Source organism: Neophocaena asiaeorientalis, unplaced genomic scaffold, assembly GCF_003031525.2.
Source record: "Neophocaena asiaeorientalis asiaeorientalis breed wild unplaced genomic scaffold, Neophocaena_asiaeorientalis_V1.1 scaffold220, whole genome shotgun sequence".
NCBI lineage: Eukaryota > Metazoa > Chordata > Mammalia > Artiodactyla > Phocoenidae > Neophocaena > Neophocaena asiaeorientalis.
Genome location: NW_020174042.1, coordinates 8,834,674 through 8,857,784, shown reverse-complemented (window position 1 = coordinate 8,857,784; position 23,111 = coordinate 8,834,674). Strand labels below are relative to the sequence as shown.

Below are 23,111 nucleotides of genomic sequence, written 5' to 3'. Positions count from 1 at the left end.
TTCCTCTCCTCCTCCTTTCCTTATCTATCTATCTATCTATCCATCTATCCATCTGTCTGCCTACCTATCTATCCATCCACTATTTATTTATTACAGGAAACAGTATTCCTTGAACATCATTGTCAGTGTCTTTGCCATCATTCTTGGTGCTTTCATAGCAGCTGGGTAAGACTTTGGACTATTTCTGCTCAATAACTCCTTTGTGTCTTTGACAATAGGCCTGGCCCCCTCCTCATTTTTCATTTTCCATCTGGCTGCAGTTGAATTGAGCAGCCAAGAGACAAATCTGTTGATGTTAGTGGAATCCCCATGTGTTCCTGTGAAAGTCAAACTGGGTTCCAAGTTGGCCAGAACATTTCTGAGAAATATATAGAGTGAGCATTACAAGGTATTAATACAGCTTTTCTTCATAAAAGGAGTAAACTGTATACTTTTATTACTGAATGTTTGTCTTCAATATAAAAATTTTACAAAGAATTTTGAAAAGTTCTTAGGCATTTGACTAAGAAGAATAACAGATTTATAAAGCCCTTGTAAGCTGATTTGTTTTATCATCGTGTGATGCCTTATTGGTCAATATTTCCAAGGATGGAATACTCTCATTAAATGTTTGGGACATGAGCCAATACCAGTGCATGACTACTATCTTATTCATTAATATACCTGACCAGGAATAAGGGCTCCAAGTTTGCATTTGAAAGCAGGCGCTCGGACTCCTTTTATTAGCATAGTGGTTAAAGCATGTGTGCAGTTACCTTCCTCGGTTTGAAACTTAACTTCCGTCAGCTATTTCTTAGCCTCTCTGTGCCTCAGTTTCCTCATTTATAAGGTATAAATGATACAGTTGGCCCTGTGTGTCCAAGGCTTCTGCATCTGTGGATTCAACCAACCGTGGATCGAAAATATATATATTTTTAAATACCAGAAGATTCCCCAAAGCAAAACTTGGATTCGCTGTGCACTGGCAACTATTTACATAGCATTTACATTGTATTAGGTGTTATAAGTAATCTAGAGATGATTTAAAGTATATGGGAGGATGTATGTAGGTTATATGCAGACGCTGCCCATCATTTTATATAAGGGACTTGAGCATCCGTAGATTTGTGTACCTGCACGTAGAGGGCGTGGGGGTGTGGGGTACTGGAACTAGTCCCCCATGGGTATGGAGGGACGACTGTAATAGAAAAGAAAAACCTATGTGAATGAAAGGAAGAAAGAAAAAGTTGGAGGAATTTCAGTTAAACTAGTTTCATTAACTCATTTAGAAACAAGAGTTCTGGATCATTAATTGCAAATTAAATAAGGTGTGGGCTACAGAGCCAGGATGTCTGGAACCCTATTCTAGTCTCCTCACTTACTGGCTATATAACCAAGGACAAGCTATTTAACCTCTCTGTGCCCCAGTTATTTTGACCGTGAAGTGCAGATTAGAATATCATCCACCTAATAGCATCACTATGAGAATTAAATGAGATAATAATAAACCAGGATTTACACTAGTTCGTGGTCAAGTTCAACAAAAACATGTTGAAGCATTTACTATATGCCAGGCATCATTCTATGTGCTGAGGAATCCAGCAGTTAACAAGACCGAGAACAATCCTTGCCTTCATGGAGCTTTCATTCAGGTTGGTGGAAACAGATAATAAGCAAAAGAAATTGATTAAAGATATAGCATGCCAGCTGGTGACAGATATTAGCAATAATAATGATGTTTATTATTGTTATAAATGTGTTTAGTCCCTTGCCTAGACCAGGGTTTATTATTTGCCTTTTCTATCTGTAACTTCCTCTTCTCCAATTCTAGCTGTGGCTGAGCACATCCCCCTTAAAGCTGGCCTGTTTGGTTTCAGTGCTGTGTTTCATGCCTGATATGGTGCTGGTACAGACATTAAGCAGCCACACTTAGAGCCTGTTTTGATCATGAAGACTTTTGTTCAAACAAAACATATGCGTGAAGTAGCTAAAAAAGGGAGGTGCCCTGTTGAAACTGCCTTCCTCCCACAGGGCTGAGGTCTCCCCAGGGACGCCTCTCTCTTCTAGGTTTCTTGGAACTCAGTTTGAAAACCACAAGCTTAGAGCCAGTTGAAGACTTTCACAAAAATTGGTTTATAAAAATGTAAGTCTTTGATGAGGCATGGCACTTCAGACTCTGTGTGTATGAAAGCACATCTCCAGAAGCAGTTAGTAGGAATTCAGCTCATAGGTGATACTCTGGTGAGCTGAAAGGGTAAGTAGTGTTTCCCAAAACATCTAACTTTTACCCAAGAGCCAGCTTGGAATAGTAATTCTCGGCTTTCCCCTTCCTCAGCACCCACAGAATGGAAAATATCCCTGTGGGTAACAAGCACAGTTCTTAGCTGCAGCCCAGCTGTCACCACACCCTTCTCTGCTCTCACTCAAATTAACTCATCAAATGCAGGTAACAGATGAGCCAGTTTAGGCAGCTGTAACAAATAGCCCCTACATCATGGTTGTTTAACATACCAGGTATATTCTGCTCACACTCCAGATGCATACTAACATCAGTGAATGCTGTGGGAGTGCTCTGCCCATTGTAGCTACTTAGGGACCCAGGGGGATGGAACCTCTGCCTTAAAGGGGGTTTCCTTGCTCATCCAGAAGGGAAGAAGGCATGTGGGGAATCGTCTGCTGGCTCTCCAAGCTTTTCCCCGGAAGTGACGTGTTACTTCTTCTTACATTGTATTTGCCAAAGCAAGTCACATGGCCAGCAAAAGTTGAAATATAATGTCTGCGAACAGCCCTAAATGACAATCACACGGGTTGACCATGAATCTGCTCCCATTTATAACACAAGTAAATTCTTATCAAACGTCTGTGCTTGCACTGCTGGCCTAAACAAATGATGTTGGGAATTCCTGGCCCCCTCAAGTAGGAGACCTGAAAACTCCAAGAATTCCCCTTAGGCTCCCTGAGGAAGTGAGTAACACTTCCTTTGCATTCCTCTGGATGGAAAGGTACCTCACTTTTTTGCTCATTCATCTCTTTGCCATCTTAGGGAATGGCAGACACTTCTTAACACTGAGCTGAATGTGGGTAGGAAAGATCTGGAAAACCCTTATTTTCAGAGATTCTATTGTGATTGAGCCAGAGAATTATGATTTATGATGATCTAAAATTAATTTATATTCTCACAAATATATTTGTAGGTAAATAATGCCCGTGGAAGCCTCAAGCAAAATCTGGTTTAATTTGCATTCAGATTTTGATGCAATTTTTACCTATTTCCTTCTCTTTGGTTAGAAATAATCTTATTTTGATACTGAAGGGGATAAGGATATGCCACTCCAATATATGCCACTTTGGCATAAACATTATTTTGAGTTGAAGGCAATTGAGAATCAATAGATGTGGGAAGAGTTCTCTGCCCTCCCTTTTCTGCCTAAAAGTAGACCATAAATTTGCCTTTGTGAAGGTGTCCCTTGGTCCTGTACTTGAAATAGGAAAGCAATTCTTATCACCAGAGACAGAGAGTAAGCATCTAGATGAATCTGCATAAACAAACCTTATTAAAATGACCCTTATCTTCCATTAGTTTCCCCTATGTATTTCCTAGTCCCTTTCCCACAATTTATTTGTTCCTTAACACCCAAACCCTCTTTTTTGTTAAAATGGTATCTAAGCCCCAGAGTCTGACCACTTCTTTGAGTTTCATTTCTTTTCTGTGAACTCCTGTGCATATAAAATATTTAAAACAATTTGTATTTTTTTCCCCCGTTATTCTGTGTGTTGTCAGTTAACTTCACAGGCCCCCAGACACTGACCCAAAGAGGGTAAAGGAAACCTTCTTGACAATATATACTTATGAATTTGGACATGGGTGTGGTACTGTTTGCAAGGTCAAGTGAAGGTGAATGCGTCACATCTGGGCTTAGCTGTTGTTCACTCTCTCCTCCCTTTGCCATATTCCCCCCAAACATTTTTATACTAGTGTTATTTATTTAAAATGGAAATTGAAGAGAAGATGCTTCAAAGAATGGGAAGAAAGGGGCCTTAGAGGAGTTGCAGAGAAGGAACGGATCCCTGCCTTGCCTTTTTGATGGACAGGATAGTGGGGGTGCTAGTGGATGACGTGAGTGGGGACCAGATGGAGGTGTCAGTTCCTCATTTGACCCCTTTACCATGTCACTGCTCAGCTGTCCCCAGAGGGCTGTACTCTGGGGAAGGCCCTATTTACTACAATAAGCCACAGGTGGGTTGAACAAATCATTCCTCTTTACCAGTTAGCAAAAGAATGGCTTTGCAGTCAAAGGAAGATGGCTAATGTCCCTCTGGTTTTAAGCGGTTGTGATTAAGTTTAAGCCTCCTGAAGGCCTCGTCTTGTTTTTGTCTGGGGACAGGGCAGAAGAATTAACCATTCATCACCATACAGGGGGAAAATATGCCAGAGAAAAGGTAGTTACTAGCAGCACAAATGGATTTGATTAGGAAAGATGAAACAGAGAGTGTCTGAGGCCAAGTTGTGAGTTTCTGAATAATCATACTCTGTGTTCTCCCTCCCAGTTCTGACCTTGCTTTTAACTTGGAAGGCTATATTTTTGTATTCCTGAATGATATCTTCACAGCAGCGAATGGTGTTTATACCAAACAGAAAATGGACCCAGAGGTACCAGATCTTCACTCCTTTAGCTTTTAGGCTTTGTCATCTGGCCACTGAAATTACATGAAAAAATGAACTTGTAAAGATGACATGTAATTTAATTTACATGTTATGATCTACAGATTACTAATTTCTTTTTAATTATCTTGTCTGCGTAGGTTCTTGTTACTCCTTGTCTTGCAAAGTTTGGGTGAAAATTAGGTAGGAAGGGAAAAATGGGCACTATTTTAGATGCAAAGTCAGAATACTATATAGAAAGGGGATTATTTTGAAAGGCAAATTAAAATTAGAAGAAGTTTTTTTTACCATCATCATCAGTGACCAATGTGAAGTCAGGAGTATTCTGAAAGCAGCTGTAGTTTGAGAGTCTGGAGATGTGGGTTACAGATTCAAGTTTTGCTGCTGACTGGTTATTGTGACCTGGAACCTTCACTTCTCCAAACCTCAGTTTCCTCATCTGTGGAATGAGATGATTGGAATGGATAATTTATAAGGTCCTGTCACGAGGGGCGGGTGGGCGGATGAGCTTTCCTTCGTTGTGGCTGCCCTCAGGTCAGAGCTCCCAGCCCTCACCGCCCCCCACCCCAAGCTGTGCAGGAAGCTCTGGAGGATGGGCCAGGCATATGTTTCTTTGTTCCAAGTTCTTTGTGTTGAGTGAGGGTGTTCTTTCTGATGGACAGGCTTATTCCTGTGAGCCGTTTTTTATCTGCGCTGTATTTTTCTGCACTACCATTTGGTTTTTAATGGTGGCAGTTTTACAAAACTGGTTTTGCTGTCTTTTGAGAATCACAGTGTGTCACCCTGTATGGAAAGTGGCGGATGTAGCCTCTAACGAAAATTAAATTTATGCAAGATTGGAAAACAAGATACCTGGTGTTTTAACCCTGCTGTTCCTTAATAGAAAGAGCAGATGTTTTTTAAGGAGTTCTGTTTATATTAATATTGTTAATGCTGTTTACTTTGTTCCACATTTCCCATTTTGAATAGCATGCTTTTAAAAAAAGCACAATTAGAATGTTAGAGATGGATGGAACCTCGGAGTCCATCCATCTCCTTCCACTTTATCTGTCATTTTTTGGATAGAGCAAATTTTTTTTTTTGGAAATCACAGTACACTTGAGATGAAGCATTTTACATCAGAAATTTGCTGAAAATATGCCAATACAGAGCTGGTCAGAATGCATGTTCTAACTCTGCATAAGTACATGGTAGTATAATTAGCTTCAGGGGAAAATAAAATAAAATAAATGGCTCCAGGAAGTCTGATGCTTCATATTTCTAAAATTGAGCGGAGTTTTCTTGGTTTTTGCAGGAGTTAGGGAAATATGGAGTGCTTTTCTAATATGCCTGCTTCATGAGTATCCCAACTCTTATCATTAGTGTCTCTACTGGAGACCTTCGACAGGTGAGCTGATGACAGTCATTCATTCTTACTTAGCAGTGTTTAAATTTTTAATATTTAACCTGTGGTACTTACTGAAATAAAAAGTGTATAAAGGTAACTAGGATTTCCGAAAGCAAGATGTTTGGTACGCCCAGTAATACCTTTGACACTTTCCTTTTCTTGGCATTTATCTTTAGAACTGTGGGGAGTAGCAGGAAGTAGTCAAAAAAAAACTCTGGTCTTGAAGCCTTTTGCAAAACAACAACAAAAATCTGAGTGTGAGTCTCACTTTCCCCTTTGTTGGCATGGGGATCCTGAGAAAGCTAGTTAACTTTGAAGGGGATTTTGATAGTTTTAAAAAATGGATTTACTTATTTATTACCCTTGTTGTGGACATTTGGAAAAGTACACACAAAATAGAATAATTTAATGAACTCTCATGTACCTATCACACAGCTTCAACACTTTTTGGCATTTCACCCTTCTTATTTCATCTATCTTCATCTGCTCTCACTTTCCCCCACCCCCCCGGAATATTTTAAAGTAAATCCCAGACATCATGACATTTGCCTCTAAATATTCCAGGATCTACATCTGAATTTTGAGAAGGTTTTGTTCCTTTGGTATTTGCCCTGTTCACCTTATCTGCTGTACACCTGTCAGAGACAAATAAAATGGTAAGTTAGTAGAAGGATGGGAGGCCCAGTTGAGGGGTGGATATCTCTTAGGAAGAGTGAATGTTCACCCCATAACATCCACATGGCTACCTTGAAATGTGCGGGCTCAGAAAGTTACCAGACAAACCACTTTAAGTTCATGTGAGAAACGAGGTGTGCTGGGCAAAATCCTGGTCTAGTGTGGCCTCTGGCCTCTCCCACAGACGTCCCCCTCCACACCATGGGCTGGGCATTAACCTTCATTAACCCTGTTGTTGTTGCTGGGCCGGGGGTGGGGTTCACAGTCCCCCACCTTCGCCCCCACCCCAGCGGCAGACGTTGACGGCATTTCTGTATTTAACAGTCAGCATGGTTGTGTGGTGCACACGGGTTGAGCGTCAATCCCATTTGTCACCTTTTAGAGGTTTGAATGACTTTAGAAGCTTTCAGATTCTGGGGACTCCTGGGGTGAATGTCAGGGCTCGTTGTTCTCTCTCAGAACTATACTTTCTCCCTTGTACAGTTCCTTTCTCAGAACAAGAGAAAGGTTGACCGGCTTAGCAGCAGTGTCCCCAGGGGTAAACATCCATTTCCATATGTTTATATTGAAAACTACCAAGAAACCCCAGTTTTGATTAAAGGGGTCTCAGTGTGTGAACCTGGGCCTCACTGTTAGTTCAGAATATTGGAAGTTAAAGCAAGCACCCCGTATACCTCTAGCAATGATGAACAGGGCAGAATATCTAAAAGCACATTATTTATTTTTCAGCTACCATCAATTAAACCAATTTAGTGTCAGCAGCATTACATAAACAAGGTGAAATTATGAGCCCTCAACGTCCTACTGGCTTGTCTCTTTTCATTATCATAAAAATGAGTTTTTCTTTTGAGTCTCTGGAGTTTATCTGTTCTGAGATTCTGGTACTTTATAGCCTTTCAGATATATATTTATTTCTAGAAATAGAAATCTAGAAACTTCTAGGAACTCTTAGAACACCTGATTGAAACTAAAAGCACATTTCCCTATGGGAACAATGTTATAAATGGCGTAGTGACCAGAAACTGAATTTTAGGTACCTTTTGAAAATAGACTACATGTATTATGTTAATAATTTATAACAGCATTTGATTAGGAATATGTATTTCCACATTTAAATCGTTGACTTACAAACTTATAGCATGGTGCTTTCAGAAGTTGCCACCTGCTTGTAATGATTACCATGCAGAATTACTATACTTTCTCAAGTAATAGTAAAAATAGCTAATAATTATTGAGGAATTATTCTATCAGACATTGTTTGAAGTATTCTACATGAACTGTCTCGTTGCATTCCCACAGTAGCTTGAGGAGAAGGTACTGTTATTATCCCCATTTTATAGACAAGGAATCTAGGGCACAGTGTTTAAAAAACTTTCCAAGGACAGTAAGTGATAGATCCAGGAGGCTGTCTGGCTCTAGAAACACATCATCTGCTGTAATCTCAATTTAAAAAAAAATTTTTATTTATTTATTTTTGGCTGCGTTGGGTCTTTGTTGCTGCGCACAGGCTTTCTCTAGTTGCGGTGAGCGGGGGCTATTCGTCCGGGCAGGGGGCAGGCTTCTCATTGCGGTGGCTTCTCTTGTTGTGGAGCACTGGCTCTTGGCTCATGGGCTTCAGTAGCTGTGGCACACAGGCTTCAGTAGTTGTGGCTCACAGGCTCCAGAGCACAGGCTCAGTAGTTGTGGTGCACGGGCTTAGTTGCTCTGTGGCATGTGGGATCTTCCCGGACCAGGGCTCGAACCTGTGTCCCCTGCATTGTCAGGCAGATTCCCAACCACTGCACCACCAGGGAAGCCCCTCAATTTTTTAATTTGTAGCAGTATATGAAAAGTGTTTGTTTCTTTCCTTCACATAGGATAAAAACTATAACCTATCACTTATAGCTTAGAAAGTATAAAAGGCCTAACATTTACCTTAACTTATTCAATCCTGGTGTTCTAGGAGAATATTATGCTCCTATTCTGGCTTTCGATGCTGGAATATCTCAGTATTTACCCATCTAGCCTCTTCCATTTGATCAGTCTCTTAAGATTTCAAACAGAAGTTACTATAGTTACCTGAGAGCCCCAGCAATGATAACTATTCACTGAAATTCCAGATGGATCAGAGCTAAATATATGGATTTAATTTAAAAGTTTATAAGAAAAATTATAATCAGAAAAATATATTTATTTTCTGTAAGAGACTGTAAGAGAAGGCTTTCTATAAGATGACAAAGATACGAAAACCATAAAGTTAAAAATTTGGCTCTAATTTAAAATTATTATATGATAAGAGATGCCAAAAGAGATAACACTGTAATCAGTAATTTTAAAAACTCTGTAGGAAAAAATAGTAAGATTTTTCACTACTAATGTTGTTTTGCTCTGTGTTCATTGAATCACTATGAATTTCTTCCAGTTGGTCACTTTTAACCATGGCTGAATCCATTTTAGACTGTGAACCAAATACAAAAAAGTAGTGAACTTACATAATTAGGTGTGTTAGTCTGCAATAATAAAATTGCATTTTATTTGCCAAGTTTGGTTTGATTGTATTGAAAGTTAATTGAGGATTTCGAGTGAAAGGTTAACTTCTCTTGTTAATGGAAGGAGTACTTGGATGAGTCATTATTCCCGGTTGACTGTAGGGGGTCAGAGATTGTGTTAAGACTCGTGTGTGTGACTCACTGTACTGGGGGTTCACTCTTGGACCTTGGACTTACACAGTCATCGACTTAACACAGTCAGCAGATCTGGTAATAGCACCTTGATTCTATCTGTGATGGACAAAGTCAGTAATGCCAGCTCCTCTTGTTAACAAATTAGGCCCCTGGAAAATAGTGGGTGAACTTTCTTTAGTTATTTGAATCATTGCAATAAGTTCAAGGTACATTTAGTGTGTTGCAGTTGATGAATAGGGATAAATAACAGGACTTTTTTTCTGATTAAAAAACACATTAATGAAAAATGAAAAAGATTCACACTCCAACATATTTTCATAGCAATAGTGAGTCTAAAGGAGGAAGTACTTAATATTGTTACTCCTCTTTATTTTCTATGTTTTCAAATAAATGTCATGCCACATGACTTTTTAAAATGCCACCAGCAGAGCCTCATCATTATTAAAGAAACAAAATAAAACTAAAATCTCTCAAAATTTAGGCTGGCAATGAATCCAAGTATTTTTATGAAAATTACTATATAGCTCTCAATGGTTTATGTGGTATCAAGAATATATAGTTTTTGTATACTGTTTTCATAAATACTCCCAGTTCTTTGAGTAAATAAGTGTTTTCCTACCTTTGGTTTGAAGTTTGGGGCATATGCTTTTCTCTTATTCACAATCTTATTTAATTTTTCAGACACAGAATGTTTTCCATAAGTTTCTGTTTGGTTTTGATCTTTGACTCTCTTGGTATAAACTGCCCTGGATGTTTTATGACCCTCTGATCAGCTTGGGGCTTGCCAGTAAGACAGATTTATATTTATTATATTTTTTATTTCACAAGTAAGTGTTAAAAAGAAAGTTTTATTATGAAAACTTTCAAACCTGTTCAGAAGGAAAGAGAATAGTATAACAAATCCCATGTACCCGTCAACCGTGTTTGGCAGTTATCAACATTTAACGTGGATTTTTTCATAAGAGGTGGTCAAAGTGTTACTAATGAAACAGTGACAGTAAAGTGTAATCAGAGAAGAGAATTCCATTTTAATTGGTTTAAAAATTTGAACTATAAACTTAAGATTTAAACTTAAGAAAGATTTAAATAGTTTTAAATCTCCAAAGTTACTAAAACTTGGCTAACAAAGTATTGCTTAATAGAAAGTGAATAGAATTTATATTTAATCATGTATTCAGCATGTACTTACATATAGTCTTGAGTCACCGTAAAGTCATTTTTGGACGCAGGCAAGGGACAAATCATGAATAAAATACTCCTTTTTATTGTTACCTGAAAAGGGTTTTTATTTTCTCACCTAAGAGCAGAAGCTGTCTTAAACTCCTCTGTCTACCAGCTCCTCTACCCCAATTACTTGATTGCTTTGTAAATAGCACACAATAGTTTATTTGTTCATGATACTTCCTAAGCACTTGCAAATTCTTTTTTTGGCTGCTCTTAGTTCCCCAACCAGGGATGGAACTGGGCCCTGACAGTGAAAGCTCTGTGTCCTAACCACTGGACCGCCAGGGAATTCCCTTTTTTTTTTCCTCTTGTGCAAATTCTTGAAAACAGTTTATGAACTTTAAGTTTTCTTAGTCTTGCCAGCATTATTAAATTTATAATAAACTTTTTTTTAATATTATTTATTAAAAACACAACGCTGATTTTATGACTACAAATTAGTAAAGATTTAATGATAACCACAGCAATAATAGCTGTCATTTTGTTCTTGCCACCTGTAAGTTTCTAAACAATTTCATTAAATCCTCACATTGACCTTTTGAGGAAGTTTTTAAAAAAATAATCCCCATTTGTAAAATGAGCCTGAGGTTCAGGGAGGAAAAAAATTAGCCCAATGTCACACAGCTGGTATTACCCAGGATTTTGGAAACTGTATTTTCTGTTTGCGAAACTGGAATTTGTACTAGAGTGTACACACTGGTAAAACCAGTATTATTAATCTAACCATTAGTTTTCTTTCTTTTTGATAATAGGCTACTGAATTCAACCAATGGAAGAATGTTCTATTTATCATACAGTTTCTTCTTTCCTGTTTTTTGGGGTAAGAAGCCATAGATAAGAAGAAGCTTTGGTCTATGGTATCTCTTAACAAGTCAAATCAAAATATACATTCCATCTGCTCTGTCAAAATCCCTTTTTGCTTCTCCAACTTCTATTGAAAAGTAGCCCTGCAGCAGAGGAGTGGATTGGGACCCATGCTAAATGTGACCTCCAAAATATGATGTTGCATATTGATTTCTGAAAGTTAGTTTGAAATAAAATCAGCTGCCCTATCAAATCAAATGTGTTTTTTGTCTTTGTCACAATGTCCCAAGTTTCCCAAGGTTCTCACCTCACATAAATATTACCATTTTCTGTAGTGTTGTACCTGTTAATATTCACGGTGTATTCTGAGGAGAGATGCCCAGGCCATTATATTGCCCAATAATTTTAGGCTTTTGTTCTTAAAATTTTCCTTAGGTATAGCTTCCTGTTGAGTGGCCATGCAGTTTGTCTTTTTATATGTTCCCCAAACTTGAAAAGTCCTTTTCGTGAATAGATAATACATACAACTAGTAAATAGTACAAAAGCTGCAAAAGGATGCATAGGGAACATAAGCCACCTTCCCTTCTTCCCTGCCTTGTGGCACTGCAGTTTTCCTCTCCAGAAGCAACTGCTGTTTGGAGTATCCTTCCTGGACTGGGCTCCATGTATACACAAGCACCTGTGTCTTATCCCATAAGAAAGGGTCTTTGAATGACTGTCTTGGAATTATTTGTCAAAAGATTTTTCCTGTGAAGAAAGATGAATTCCCCCTTATTTTTTTACATTACTAGTACTGTAATTTTCATTGTGTGTAAATGAACTAAGACAATTCATGAGTCTTTGATCAACACTCTTCAATTCTTAAACTTGATCTTAGTTGCAGTAACGTAATCACATCAGTAAAAATATTTGTGTATATCCTCAAGTTCAGTAATTCTCTCTTTAGCTGTGTCTGATTTAATGTTTAACCTGTTTTTTGGAGGTTTTTTTAAATTTATTTTTTATTGAGGTATAGCTGATGTACAGTATTATGTGTTTCAGGTATACCACATAGTGATTCACAGTTTTTAAAGGTTATATTCCATTTAGAGTTATTATAAAACATTGGTTATATTCCCTGTGTTGTACTGTATATCCTTGTACCTTACTTATTTTATACATAGTACTTTGTACCTCTTAATCCCCTACCCCTATCTTGCCCCTCCCTGCTGGAGTTTTTGATTTTAACAATTTTTACTTTATTTGTAAAAGTTCCACAGTTTGTTTTCAAACTTGTCTGTTCATTCTTAACATTCTTTTGTTGGTCATCTTTGAGACTGTACCTTTTATTTATTTAAATATTACACACATAGCTATTCTGTATTCTGCATCTGATGATTCCAATATCTGCACTTCTTGAGAATCTAAATATGTAGTTTGTGAGTATCATTATGGTTTGCTTTCTTGTGTATTTGGTGACCTGTGATCTGTGAGCATATTATTTAATCTTAATCAGTCCTGTGGCCTGAAAGTAGGAATTTGAGAAACTTTCCTGCAGGGACAAATTGTTTTTAGTCTAGTTGGTAGCCAGGTGTGCCCCTGACCTGGGCCACTCTGGCCTTTTTGAGGGTCTGGCCTCAGTGGGCTAGTGTCCCTTCTCACTTGGGGTTTGGCCCAGGGCTCAGTTTACAGACAGTGCTGTTTTGCAATGGCCTCTGCCCTGAAGCACCCTGATCTTGTACCTATTGTGTGCTGCTCTGATGCCTGCCTGGTTCAAATCCCCTTATCACTCTGTACCCAGTTTCTCCCCTTTCCAAAGGGGGGATATTAGGTGATCTCTTGTGCCTGTTTCAAAACCAACAGTCTCTCAAATAATGTGTTCTTTCAGGCATTGGTTGTTTGGCAGTGGGTGAGTACTAAGTGCTCTCAGTGCTTAGGCAGCCATTGTTGGATGCCTAAGTGTAGTAAGATATTTGTAGTTTTCCCAGTTGTTGACTGAGAACATATAACTTTGAAAAAAATCTACTAAGCTGTGTTTGTGAGTTACCCTTTGTGAAATCATCCTTTTCCCCCCATTACAATTAAAAAAAAGTCAACCCATATCACACAAACTCAGACCAGCATGTTTCCTTGCCTAAGCCCATGTTCACCTGTGAACAGCAGAGCCAAGTTTTTGTTTTATCTCATCTCATTATAAACTTGATAATATTTTTGTTTTGTTTTGTCTGTTTTTTTCACTTGCACTTTACTATTTAGCCATTCCATGAAGGAAATCAAGAAGTAAACCTTTTTTTTTTTTTAATTTTATTTTTGGCTGCATTGGGTCTTCTTTGCTATGTGCGGGCTTTCTCTAGTTGTGGTGAGTGGGAGCTACCCTTCATTGTGATGCGTGGGCTTCTCATTGTGGTAGCTTCTCTTGTTGCAGAGCACGGGCTCTAGGCACGTGGGTTTCAGTAGTTGTGGCACGCAGGCTCAGTAGTTGTGGCGCATGGGCTTAGTTGCTCCACGGCATGTGGGATCTTCCTGGACCAGGGCTCGAACCTGTGCCCCCTGTATTGGCAGGCGGATTCTTAACTACTGTGCCACCAGGGAAGTCCCAAGAAATAAACCCTTTGATGTCAGCTGTCTGCAGTGAGTGGTGGGGTGGGCAGTGCCTGAGCTGGCACTTCTGGGGCTTCTTTGTCAGAATCTTGACCCTATTTATCTACAACTACATGCCTTTTTTTCCCAATTAATAATGTGCTTCCTAGAAAACAAATACCCTCTTGATAAAAGTTCTTAATCAGTATTTTATCAGTAGTCATTTTGCATGTAAAAATGTCATAAAGGCATAGTAATTAAAAATAAATCAGTAAATGATGAAAATATTAATATTTCAGATTCTACAACTTTCAGGGTAAAAACTACGTAGATCTCAGTTTTTTAAGTGGGTCTTTTGAGGACACTAAAATCATGGCATCATTCTAACAGGTGCCTGTACTCTGGAATCAGATGGCCTAGATTTGAATCCTGGCTTTGCCACTTTTTAGCTCTGGGTCCTTGGACAAGTTATCTACCCTCTCTGAGCCTCAATTTCCTTATCTTTAAAATGGGAACAATGATGTAATGTAGCTAATTTATAAGGTTATGTGGATTGAATGAGTAAAGAGCCCTTAGTGTAGACATATAGAAAATGTTCAGTAAGTGTTAACTATTGTTTTTGTTGTTAATATTTCTATTTCTGAGCCCAGCCTGTTCAGTTTGGCTGTCCTTTTTCACCCCAGACAGATTTGGTTCTGCCTATAGCCCATGACTTCAATAGTTTTTATTCTGTTATGTCTACCTCATCTTCAACCACCATGTTTTAATTCTGAAACTGCTCTAGAAGGAAACTTCCATTTTGGCATGGTACATTTTTCAGAATCCTGCTTTCTTACAGTTTCTCACTCAGAGGACACGATGATTAGGTCACTTGCTTCTTTGCAGTGATAGAAACCATTGTAAGCTTCTGAGCATATCCTTGCTTTTCAGAACAACTGGAACTGGCTGTCCCTTCTCTTCGGTTCATGCTCAAGGAGCCTCAGGACTAACATGTGCATGTTCCAACCCTTGACTCCAGAGAACTCTCTCTCAGCTTCTTCCTTATTTTCACTGCTTTCAAGTTTGCATTTCAAACTTGCTTTCTCTGACCACCAACCCTCTATCCGGAGTTGAAAATATAATTTAAAAATTATAACACTTTAGAACTGTATGTTAAGAAGCCAGTGGAATGGTGAAAAGAGCAGACTTTTCTTCTGAGTCATGGTGAATGATTCAGCTTTAAGAAATGCTATTTGTAATCAAGAGTTTGTAAATAAAGCATATGAAGAAGTGAAATTGCATCAGGCAGGTAAACTGGATTGTGGGAGCCACGCTAATTTAATGCAGGTAGAGGTAAAATAAGACTGAAATTTAAGTTGACAAACTAGATTTTAAAAAGCTAGCTCTGCTGTTCTTTTTAATCTTGCCGAGAAGTGACAGGTTCTGGTTCATTCACACCAGCATCTGGCACCAGCCCCTAAGCCCTGGAGGCAATTATCCTAATCTGTTTCTGCCCTAGTAGCAGCCTCTTTGATCTCACTGAAGCAGTAATATATTCCTTAATAGAAACACAAATGTATCAATTTTCCCTACTCACAGCATAAAAAATGTTCTATTCTTTGAACCTTCACTGATCCTGCCAAGATGTAGGGTCCAAGACAAAATAGGATTCTGCTGATTGCTTGGACACAGGAGTGACAGAACCTTCAAAGAGTGTAGATATTTCCATCATTTCCCAACAAACCAAATTGTAGCGTAAAATCGATGTTCCAGGAAAATAGATCATATTTTTCCCATGACTTTGGCTTCCCTGGCACACCACTGAGGTCTGGGGTAGGAGAGAATTCTTACCAGAGATGGGCAAGATGAGATTACTTGAAATTCTTTGAAATCTGAAATAATAGAATAATGTGCTTGGGTACAATTGTGGTTGGTGGAAGGAGTGTAAAAGTAGCATTTTATTATTTGAACATTTGTGTTGGACTTCTATGTATGCTTGTACGTGGAATGGTAACCAGCAACAAGTTGTAAACAAGGCCATTTGAGTTCTGCTTGTGACTCCCATGAGTGTGCCGTCCAACTTTGGGTTAATCAGTTATTTTTTGTGTTATTTTTCAGAAACAGGAAGAAACCTTTGAGCAAGGGTTCTGGTTCAGGGGTTTTCACATGGGTACCTCCATCCCTTGGGGCCCTATAAGCCAAAACACCAGCTGGTATCTGTTGTCTGAATAAATGTGTATCTTTTGTATGTGCCATTATTTTTCAAATGTACACAGATGATAAGTACGATTTTATAAGTACGTAATGGCAGAAATGTACTGAGAATTCAGCAGTGCTGAATATCTTTACATTTTATTAATTCACAGATGCTAAAATCAAAACTGTCATGTGGAGGTTGACATTTTTGGTGTTAAAAGTGGTTTCCTTTGCATTGAGTTAATGGAGGGTCTTTTAATTCAGAACCTTGGTCTTAGCCAAAGGACAGTGTAGGTGCATATTTGCGTATAGAAATAAATCATGTTTCTTAGAAAAAGTTTTAATACACTCCTTTGATCCTCGTCATTTTATAGTTACCCTCTCTGGGGACACCCAGGTGGTATACTGAGAAGTGCAGCCTTTCTGTCTGCAGAAAGTGGCTGTTCCTGTGTCAGATGCCATCTGTCACTTAGGAGGACTGCCGCTAATTCAAACTCCCCCAGGAGGCTGGAGACAGGGACTCCTCCCCTCGCTCAGCCCAGCTGGTGGGTGAGTGTCCTAGTGGCCCACACTCAGGCTAGATGGATATTGGCCAAGGTGGTTTTGCTAAAATGTGGAATGAAGAAAACATTGCATGATTGGAAACCCTGGAGTAGGAAATTTTAAGCAAAAATAGGACATAAAGGATATTCATGACTGTTCTGGGTTTAAGGCTGCACTCCAGTTTAGGAAGCCTGCAGGAAGCTTTTCTGTGTCCTGGAAATTGGGTTGGGCCCCTCCTGGGAGTTGTGATCTCTGTTATTTTATTAGACTCTTAGCTCCTTCAGGGCAGATGCTGTGGGTTTATATACTCTTACTACCCAGGCCCAGCAGAGCAGGCACCAAGTAACACCAGGTTGAGTTTTTTAATCTTTTCATTTTATGCATAAGTTGGATTATTTATAGTTCCCTGGGACTCTAAATTAATGTTGAATTTATTAAAATTGTAAAAATTAAAAAAAACTTAGATTTTCTTAAGCCAATTTATAAATATTCTTGCTCTATTTATAAAGCTAGTAATTTTTATACTAACATAAGAATATTTACTTTCATTATTTGATGAATGGTTTGTTAACCCAAGTTTAACTGATTGAAATCTCCTAAATAATTTACTGTAAATCAGTCTTGTTTACAACTTAGTGAATTAAAAGAGAATTAAATATTTAAAATGTGATTTACAAATGTAATTTACCTGATTTTTCCAGCAATTCCAAGCCTTAAGAAGGCCCTAGAGAAGCTGATGGGCCAGGTTGCTTTACAAGCCTAGCAACTCTTTGAAATCTAATAAACCAAACTTGGCAATGTGGTAAATCAGCTTCTTTTAAACATTTGAATACTGTGTACAGACTTAGATTTTCTTATCCCATTCAAGTGAAAATTGCAAATTTAATATCAATTGCACATCTTAAATACAAGCCACAAAGACCAAGATGTTGGATTCTCTAACTTGCCAAATTATTGTAATTACCTTAATAACAAAGACAGACATTATTTTGAAGATTACAGAATTTGTTTGTAATTGAGTTTATTCCTCAGCTTGATGTATGTTATCTCTAATATTTTTTCTCTATCATCCCTGGTAATGAACATACTCAGGACAAAAACGGTTACTGTTTGTGATCTAGATTCTGTTATTAACAATCAGAAGTTTGGTCCTGGACCTGCGACTGGGTGCTAAATTGCCCCAGGGGGAGTCTCCCTAATGCTTAGGGGCTGAGCCCTTTCTTAGAGTACAGTTCCCAAGCTCATGCCTTCTAACTGGTGTTTAGCTTTAAAATCCAATACATCTTATGCTCTCTCAGTATCTTTCCAGTCTCATTCTCAACCAGTTTTTATGGTAACCTCTTTCAACATTTAATCACCTGATTCCAGTGGATGAAATTTTGCACCCCACCTAGGTTACAGCTAATTTTCATTACTACTTGAGTGAAATGAATATATTTCTTTATCTCTGATTGAATTCTACATTCCTGTGTATATGTATATTTTCTTATCTGGTGTTTGGTCATGATTCTGTAGTCATTTTGTTGACAAGTGTCAATATACGGGTCAGTGTTGAATGCCTGTCAGATTAACTTTAGTAATAAGGTACAGGAGTACCACTGGCATGTGGAATCCATTATTTAAATCTTCTTTGTCCAAAGCTAGCAATCATTGCAGCTGGTTTTCCCTGCTAACACCAGTGGTTCTCAGAACTGGCTGCACATTAGAATCATCCATAGAGCTTTGATATGGCATATGGCTGGGTCCCCACCTCAAACCAGTTGGAGACCCTCTGCCAGGCATCATGGTGTTAAAAGTGCACCAGGTGACTCTGATGCACAGAGAGGACTGAAACCCACTGTTGTAACATCTGTTAAACGGAAGATTTCAGATCACTTAAAAAATCTTTGTCCTTATCCCCTTTGTGTGGAAACACTGATGGAAAATGCACAGACAAAATGAAAAGGACACCTAAGGTAGAAAGTTTGGCTAATGCACAACTGGACCATTTTCCTGAAAATATCGAATTATTGAGATGTTTTAAGATGTAGGTATTTTTTAATCTTTATGGTACGTTTTTCTTTTTTATTTGTTTAAAATGCCTGTGTGGGTCACTTACTGGCTCTTCTTAATCTGTTTATTACCCAGACCAGTAAGGCACACTCAAGTGTTTTCTTCCTTGCCCCAGGTTTCTGTTGATGTACTCCACACTTTTGTGCAGCTATTACAATTCGGCCCTGACGACGGCGGTGGTTGGAGCCATCAAGGTAAGTGGTTGAAGCCTCGAAACGCACAACCAAATTGGGAAATTGACTGTTTGATTTTATTGTTGTTATTATCCGTGCTGTAGTAAGAATGGAGGCTTGTGATATTTTCAGCTGTGCCTGGGTGATCCCTCCTTACGTCTTCTAATCTCCTAATCCACAAAACAGAGGGAAGACTTGCTAATTTAAAAGGAAGAGACAAATGATGACTTAAATTGGGAATGGTGGGAAAGGATGGTCTGGGAAAACCAAGTGAAATAGCTGAAAAACATACCAAGTTTCTGTGCTAAGATACCTTGTGATCTACAGTTTGGTTTTCTGGGAGAACCTTGCTGACTAAGAAAGGGAATTCTTGTGAAGAACTGTTTTCAGCCTAGATCTATGCTCAATTATAAGGTGATTAACTCTGGGACTGGTGTGTATGCTGCGTGTGTGTACATGCATTTGAACACACACTAATGAATAGGAGGGTGGAGGTGTTCTAAATTCTGTTCTGCAGTTGCTTTGTGTTTCTGTTCACGTGAACTCCTACCGTGAGTGAGTGCTTCAACAGTAGACTTCTCTGTTGGCTGCCCAAGGGCCTCTGAGAATACACTGGACAGAGTACTGCTTTTAATTTATCAGATGTCTTAGTTTTTTCAAGTTTAGGACTAATATGATTAAAATTCACTACCCAATGATGGTAAAGAGATGAAATCTGGAAAGCTGATTACAACCCAACTCTTACATCTTTTTCCTATGTATTAACTGGAAGAGGGTATGGATAATGCAGTTTCTGTGATTATGGTGCTGTAGTTTATTTCATTTTCTTTATAAAGCCATATGTAATGGTTTTTATCCACTTATTCAATATTCCATGAACCCCTGCTATATGCGAGTCTTTTTGAAAAGTAACTAAAATACTTAGTTTCAGGTTTCACTATATATATGAGTTTTCCCCCTAAAGCCTTTACTTTTAAAAGCATTAATCCTCTCTTTGTCTGCAGAACGTATCCGTTGCCTACATTGGAATGTTAGTAGGTGGAGACTACATTTTCTCTGTATTAAACTTTGTAGGGTTAAATATTTGGTAAGTGGGATTTTTAAATGAACTTATTTTAGTAAAATATGAATTTTTAAAAGCCTGATTAATATGTTATAAGTGAAAGGGCAGGAGGTGTTTTGACTTTACAATTTCTAGGATAAAATTTACTTAAATCATTCAGTTCATCTCTTTTTATGACATACTCTTTCATGTGGACCATGGGGACATGTAATGAAAATTCAAAGGGTTGAGATCTAATTTTCTGTTTCCTCCTCTCAGAAAAGCCCTTAAGTTGTGTGTCTTCCTTTTGTGAATGGGCCTCACTAAATCTGTGCTCCATTGAAGCGCCATGTGCTAAGGATATTGGGAGGAGTGACTAAGATATTTTTGAAAGGCATTTTGGGGTCTCAGAGGTGGGACACTATTTTAGGATAATACTGTATAGTCTATTCAAGTAATAACCAAGTGCTTATTTTTTCTCCAAGTTTCTCTATTAGACTTGATCTGCTCTTTTTCTGCCCCCACAGATTTGTAAATAAGAGGGTTAATTCTCATCGGTTAATACACAAATTTGAGGAAGTAAAACAGGGGTTTCAATAATTCCCTTCAAATTAAGCTGACTGCATTGTAAATCACCTATACCTCAATGAAATAAAGAAAAGGAAACAAACAGCCAAGTTATCAAAAAAATTAAGTTGACTGTATTTGTAAAGATGTCAGTAGCTGTTGGTTGTACCATCTATGGAATTTATTTTCACTCTTTTTTATTCTCCTTTCAGCATGGCAGGGGGCTTGAGATATTCCTTTTTAACTTTAAACAGCCAGTTAAAACCTAAACAACCTGTGGACGAAGAAAACATCCCTCAAGATTTGAAGGGCTAGAACCTGGGGCAGAATTGCAGACTGGCTTGCAGACTGGGGGGAATGAGGGAATATTCCCAGCTGTTTTGGTTGTGGCACTCACCCCTGGTTAAGGCACAACAGGAATGTCTGCAAAATGCAAAGAGAATCTACATCATGTGCTGCATGAGGAGCCATCATCAGCCCTGAGAAATGTATCCGGGCAAAGCCTTACCAGCTGAAAGTGAATCTTCTCAAGATAAACCACTGGTGAAAGGGATTGTTTCCAAGGCACTTGCGTGGACCGCACATCTGTGTGCTGTCCCAGGTACTGCGAGTGCTTCAAAGGAGGCCGATGCTGTGAGGGTGCTTATCAGCACCTTGGCCTTAATTTCAAAGGTCCCAGCCCAAGCAGAGTGCCAGCGGCAACATTTTTTTGGTTTAAACAGACATGTCTTTATTTTAATAAAATCAGCCACTTAACTGCCAGTAGAGTTATTTGCTAGCTTTGATTTGATCTTATATGTCGGTATCTTTTCCCAATCATCAAAGTGAAATAAAAAATAATTTATATGCATACCTCATACTGTGATATTATTGTAGACAGGCAGAAAAACAGTAGGTCATTTATTCAGTCTGCCTTGAAGGGTAATATTCCTTTTAAGGCTCATGTTGGGAAAAATTACAAAATAACTCAATGGAAAAAACAGTACTCAGTGTGCCCCGTCAACATTTAAGTTGGTCGTGTTTCTCTCCTCTTCTCCTTCCAGGTTTGTTCAGGGGCTTTGAAATTCAGATCATACGGACTTTAACCAAGGTACATTTTTTCCCTGGGCTTGCCTGATCCCCCAGACCAGTGGTGTGTGGGAAGGAACCCCGGTTTGGATGAGAGTTATTATCATCTCCATCAAGAAATGGACTGTCCCTGTCGGGGTTGTGGTGCGGGGTAGGGCCCCAGTCTGGAGGGGGCCAGTCAGGAGCTCTTCTTTCTAGTCTTGTCTTCACTGCTAACATACCAAGACCTTCACAGGTCACCTTGCCACTGTCGCCTCCATTTTTTAATCTTTAAAATGGAACTATGTCTCCAAATCCCTGCCACTCTGACCTTCTAAGTTTATAGAAGCTGAGCCAGATGGACAGGGCAGCAAATGAAGAAATGATCCTGTTGACATGTTTCAATTTACTTTAAAATTTTAAAAATTTTAATTGTAAAATACACATAACATAAAATTTACCATCGTAACCATTTCTAAGTGTACACTTCAGTAGTGTTAAGTATATGCACACTGTTTTGTAGCCAATCTCCAGAACTTTTTCATGTTGCAAAACTGAAACTCTATACCCATTAAACAATAATTCCCCATTCCTCCCGTTCCCCAGCTCCTGGCAACCACCATTCTACTTTCTTTCTCTATGAATGTGACTACTGTAGGTACCTCATAAAAGTAGAATCACACAATATTTATCTTTCAGTAGCTGGCTTATTTCGCTTAGGATAATATCATCAAGTTTCATCCATGTTGCAGCATGTGTCCGAATTTCTTTCCTTTTTAAGACTAAATAATATTCCATCATATGGATATACCGCATTTTGTTTATCCATTCGTCTGTCAGTGGACACTTGGATTGCTTCTACCTCTTGGCTGTTTGTGTATAATCCTGTTATGAACATGGGTGCACAAATGTGTCTTTGAGACCCTGCTTTCAGTTCTTTCAGATAGTAAAAGGAAACTTGTTTCCTCTATACACAGAGCACTTCTGATGCCAAATGTGTGGGATCTTTCCCTCACATTAAGCAATTCTCCAACTCTTTGGACACCAACTAGGGGTCCTACAATTAAATGCAGACTCTAAGTACCCAGAGTTAGCACAGACCCCACAGGTTAAGGGCTTAGTTCCCCAAGACTGCCCCCTACTTCAGATGCCAAACCCAAGTCCCAGGTTGTGAATGGTGCTTCTGACCAACTAACCATCAATCTGGGGTCTCCACACCCCCTTCCTCGGGTTTAATAATTTGCTAGAATGGCTCACAGAACTCAGGGAAGTGCTTTACTCTCTATTGCCAGTTTATTATGAAGCGTACAACTCAGGAACAGCCAAAGGGAAGAAATGCCTAGGACAAGGTATGTGGGAAATGGTTTGGAGCTTTCACGACTCCTCCAGGTGTGCCCCGCTCCCAGCACATCAGTGTGTTCATCAACTGGAAGCTCTCCAAACCCCATCGTTTGTTTTTCACGGTAACACACGGACCACAGCTGCACCATTTTATATTCCCACCAACAGTGCACGGGGATTCCAGTTTCTCCACATCCTCACCACTTGTTTCCTTTT

The 23,111-nt window shown here is 38.8% G+C and overlaps 1 protein-coding gene across 1 annotated transcript in view; it reads left to right on the top strand.

Moving 5' to 3' along the window:
- SLC35D2 (solute carrier family 35 member D2) overlaps window positions 1-21,357 on the top strand; it is a 54,177-nt gene extending 32,820 nt beyond the window's left edge. Inside the window, 7 exon segments of the mRNA XM_024753898.1 lie at window positions 97-165; window positions 4,528-4,630; window positions 5,937-6,029; window positions 11,344-11,411; window positions 18,841-18,919; window positions 19,903-19,985; window positions 20,720-21,357. Coding sequence (XP_024609666.1) covers window positions 97-165; window positions 4,528-4,630; window positions 5,937-6,029; window positions 11,344-11,411; window positions 18,841-18,919; window positions 19,903-19,985; window positions 20,720-20,822 — 598 coding nt within the window. The 3' untranslated portion in view covers window positions 20,823-21,357.
- The last annotated feature ends 1,754 nt before the right edge of the window (window positions 21,358-23,111 follow it).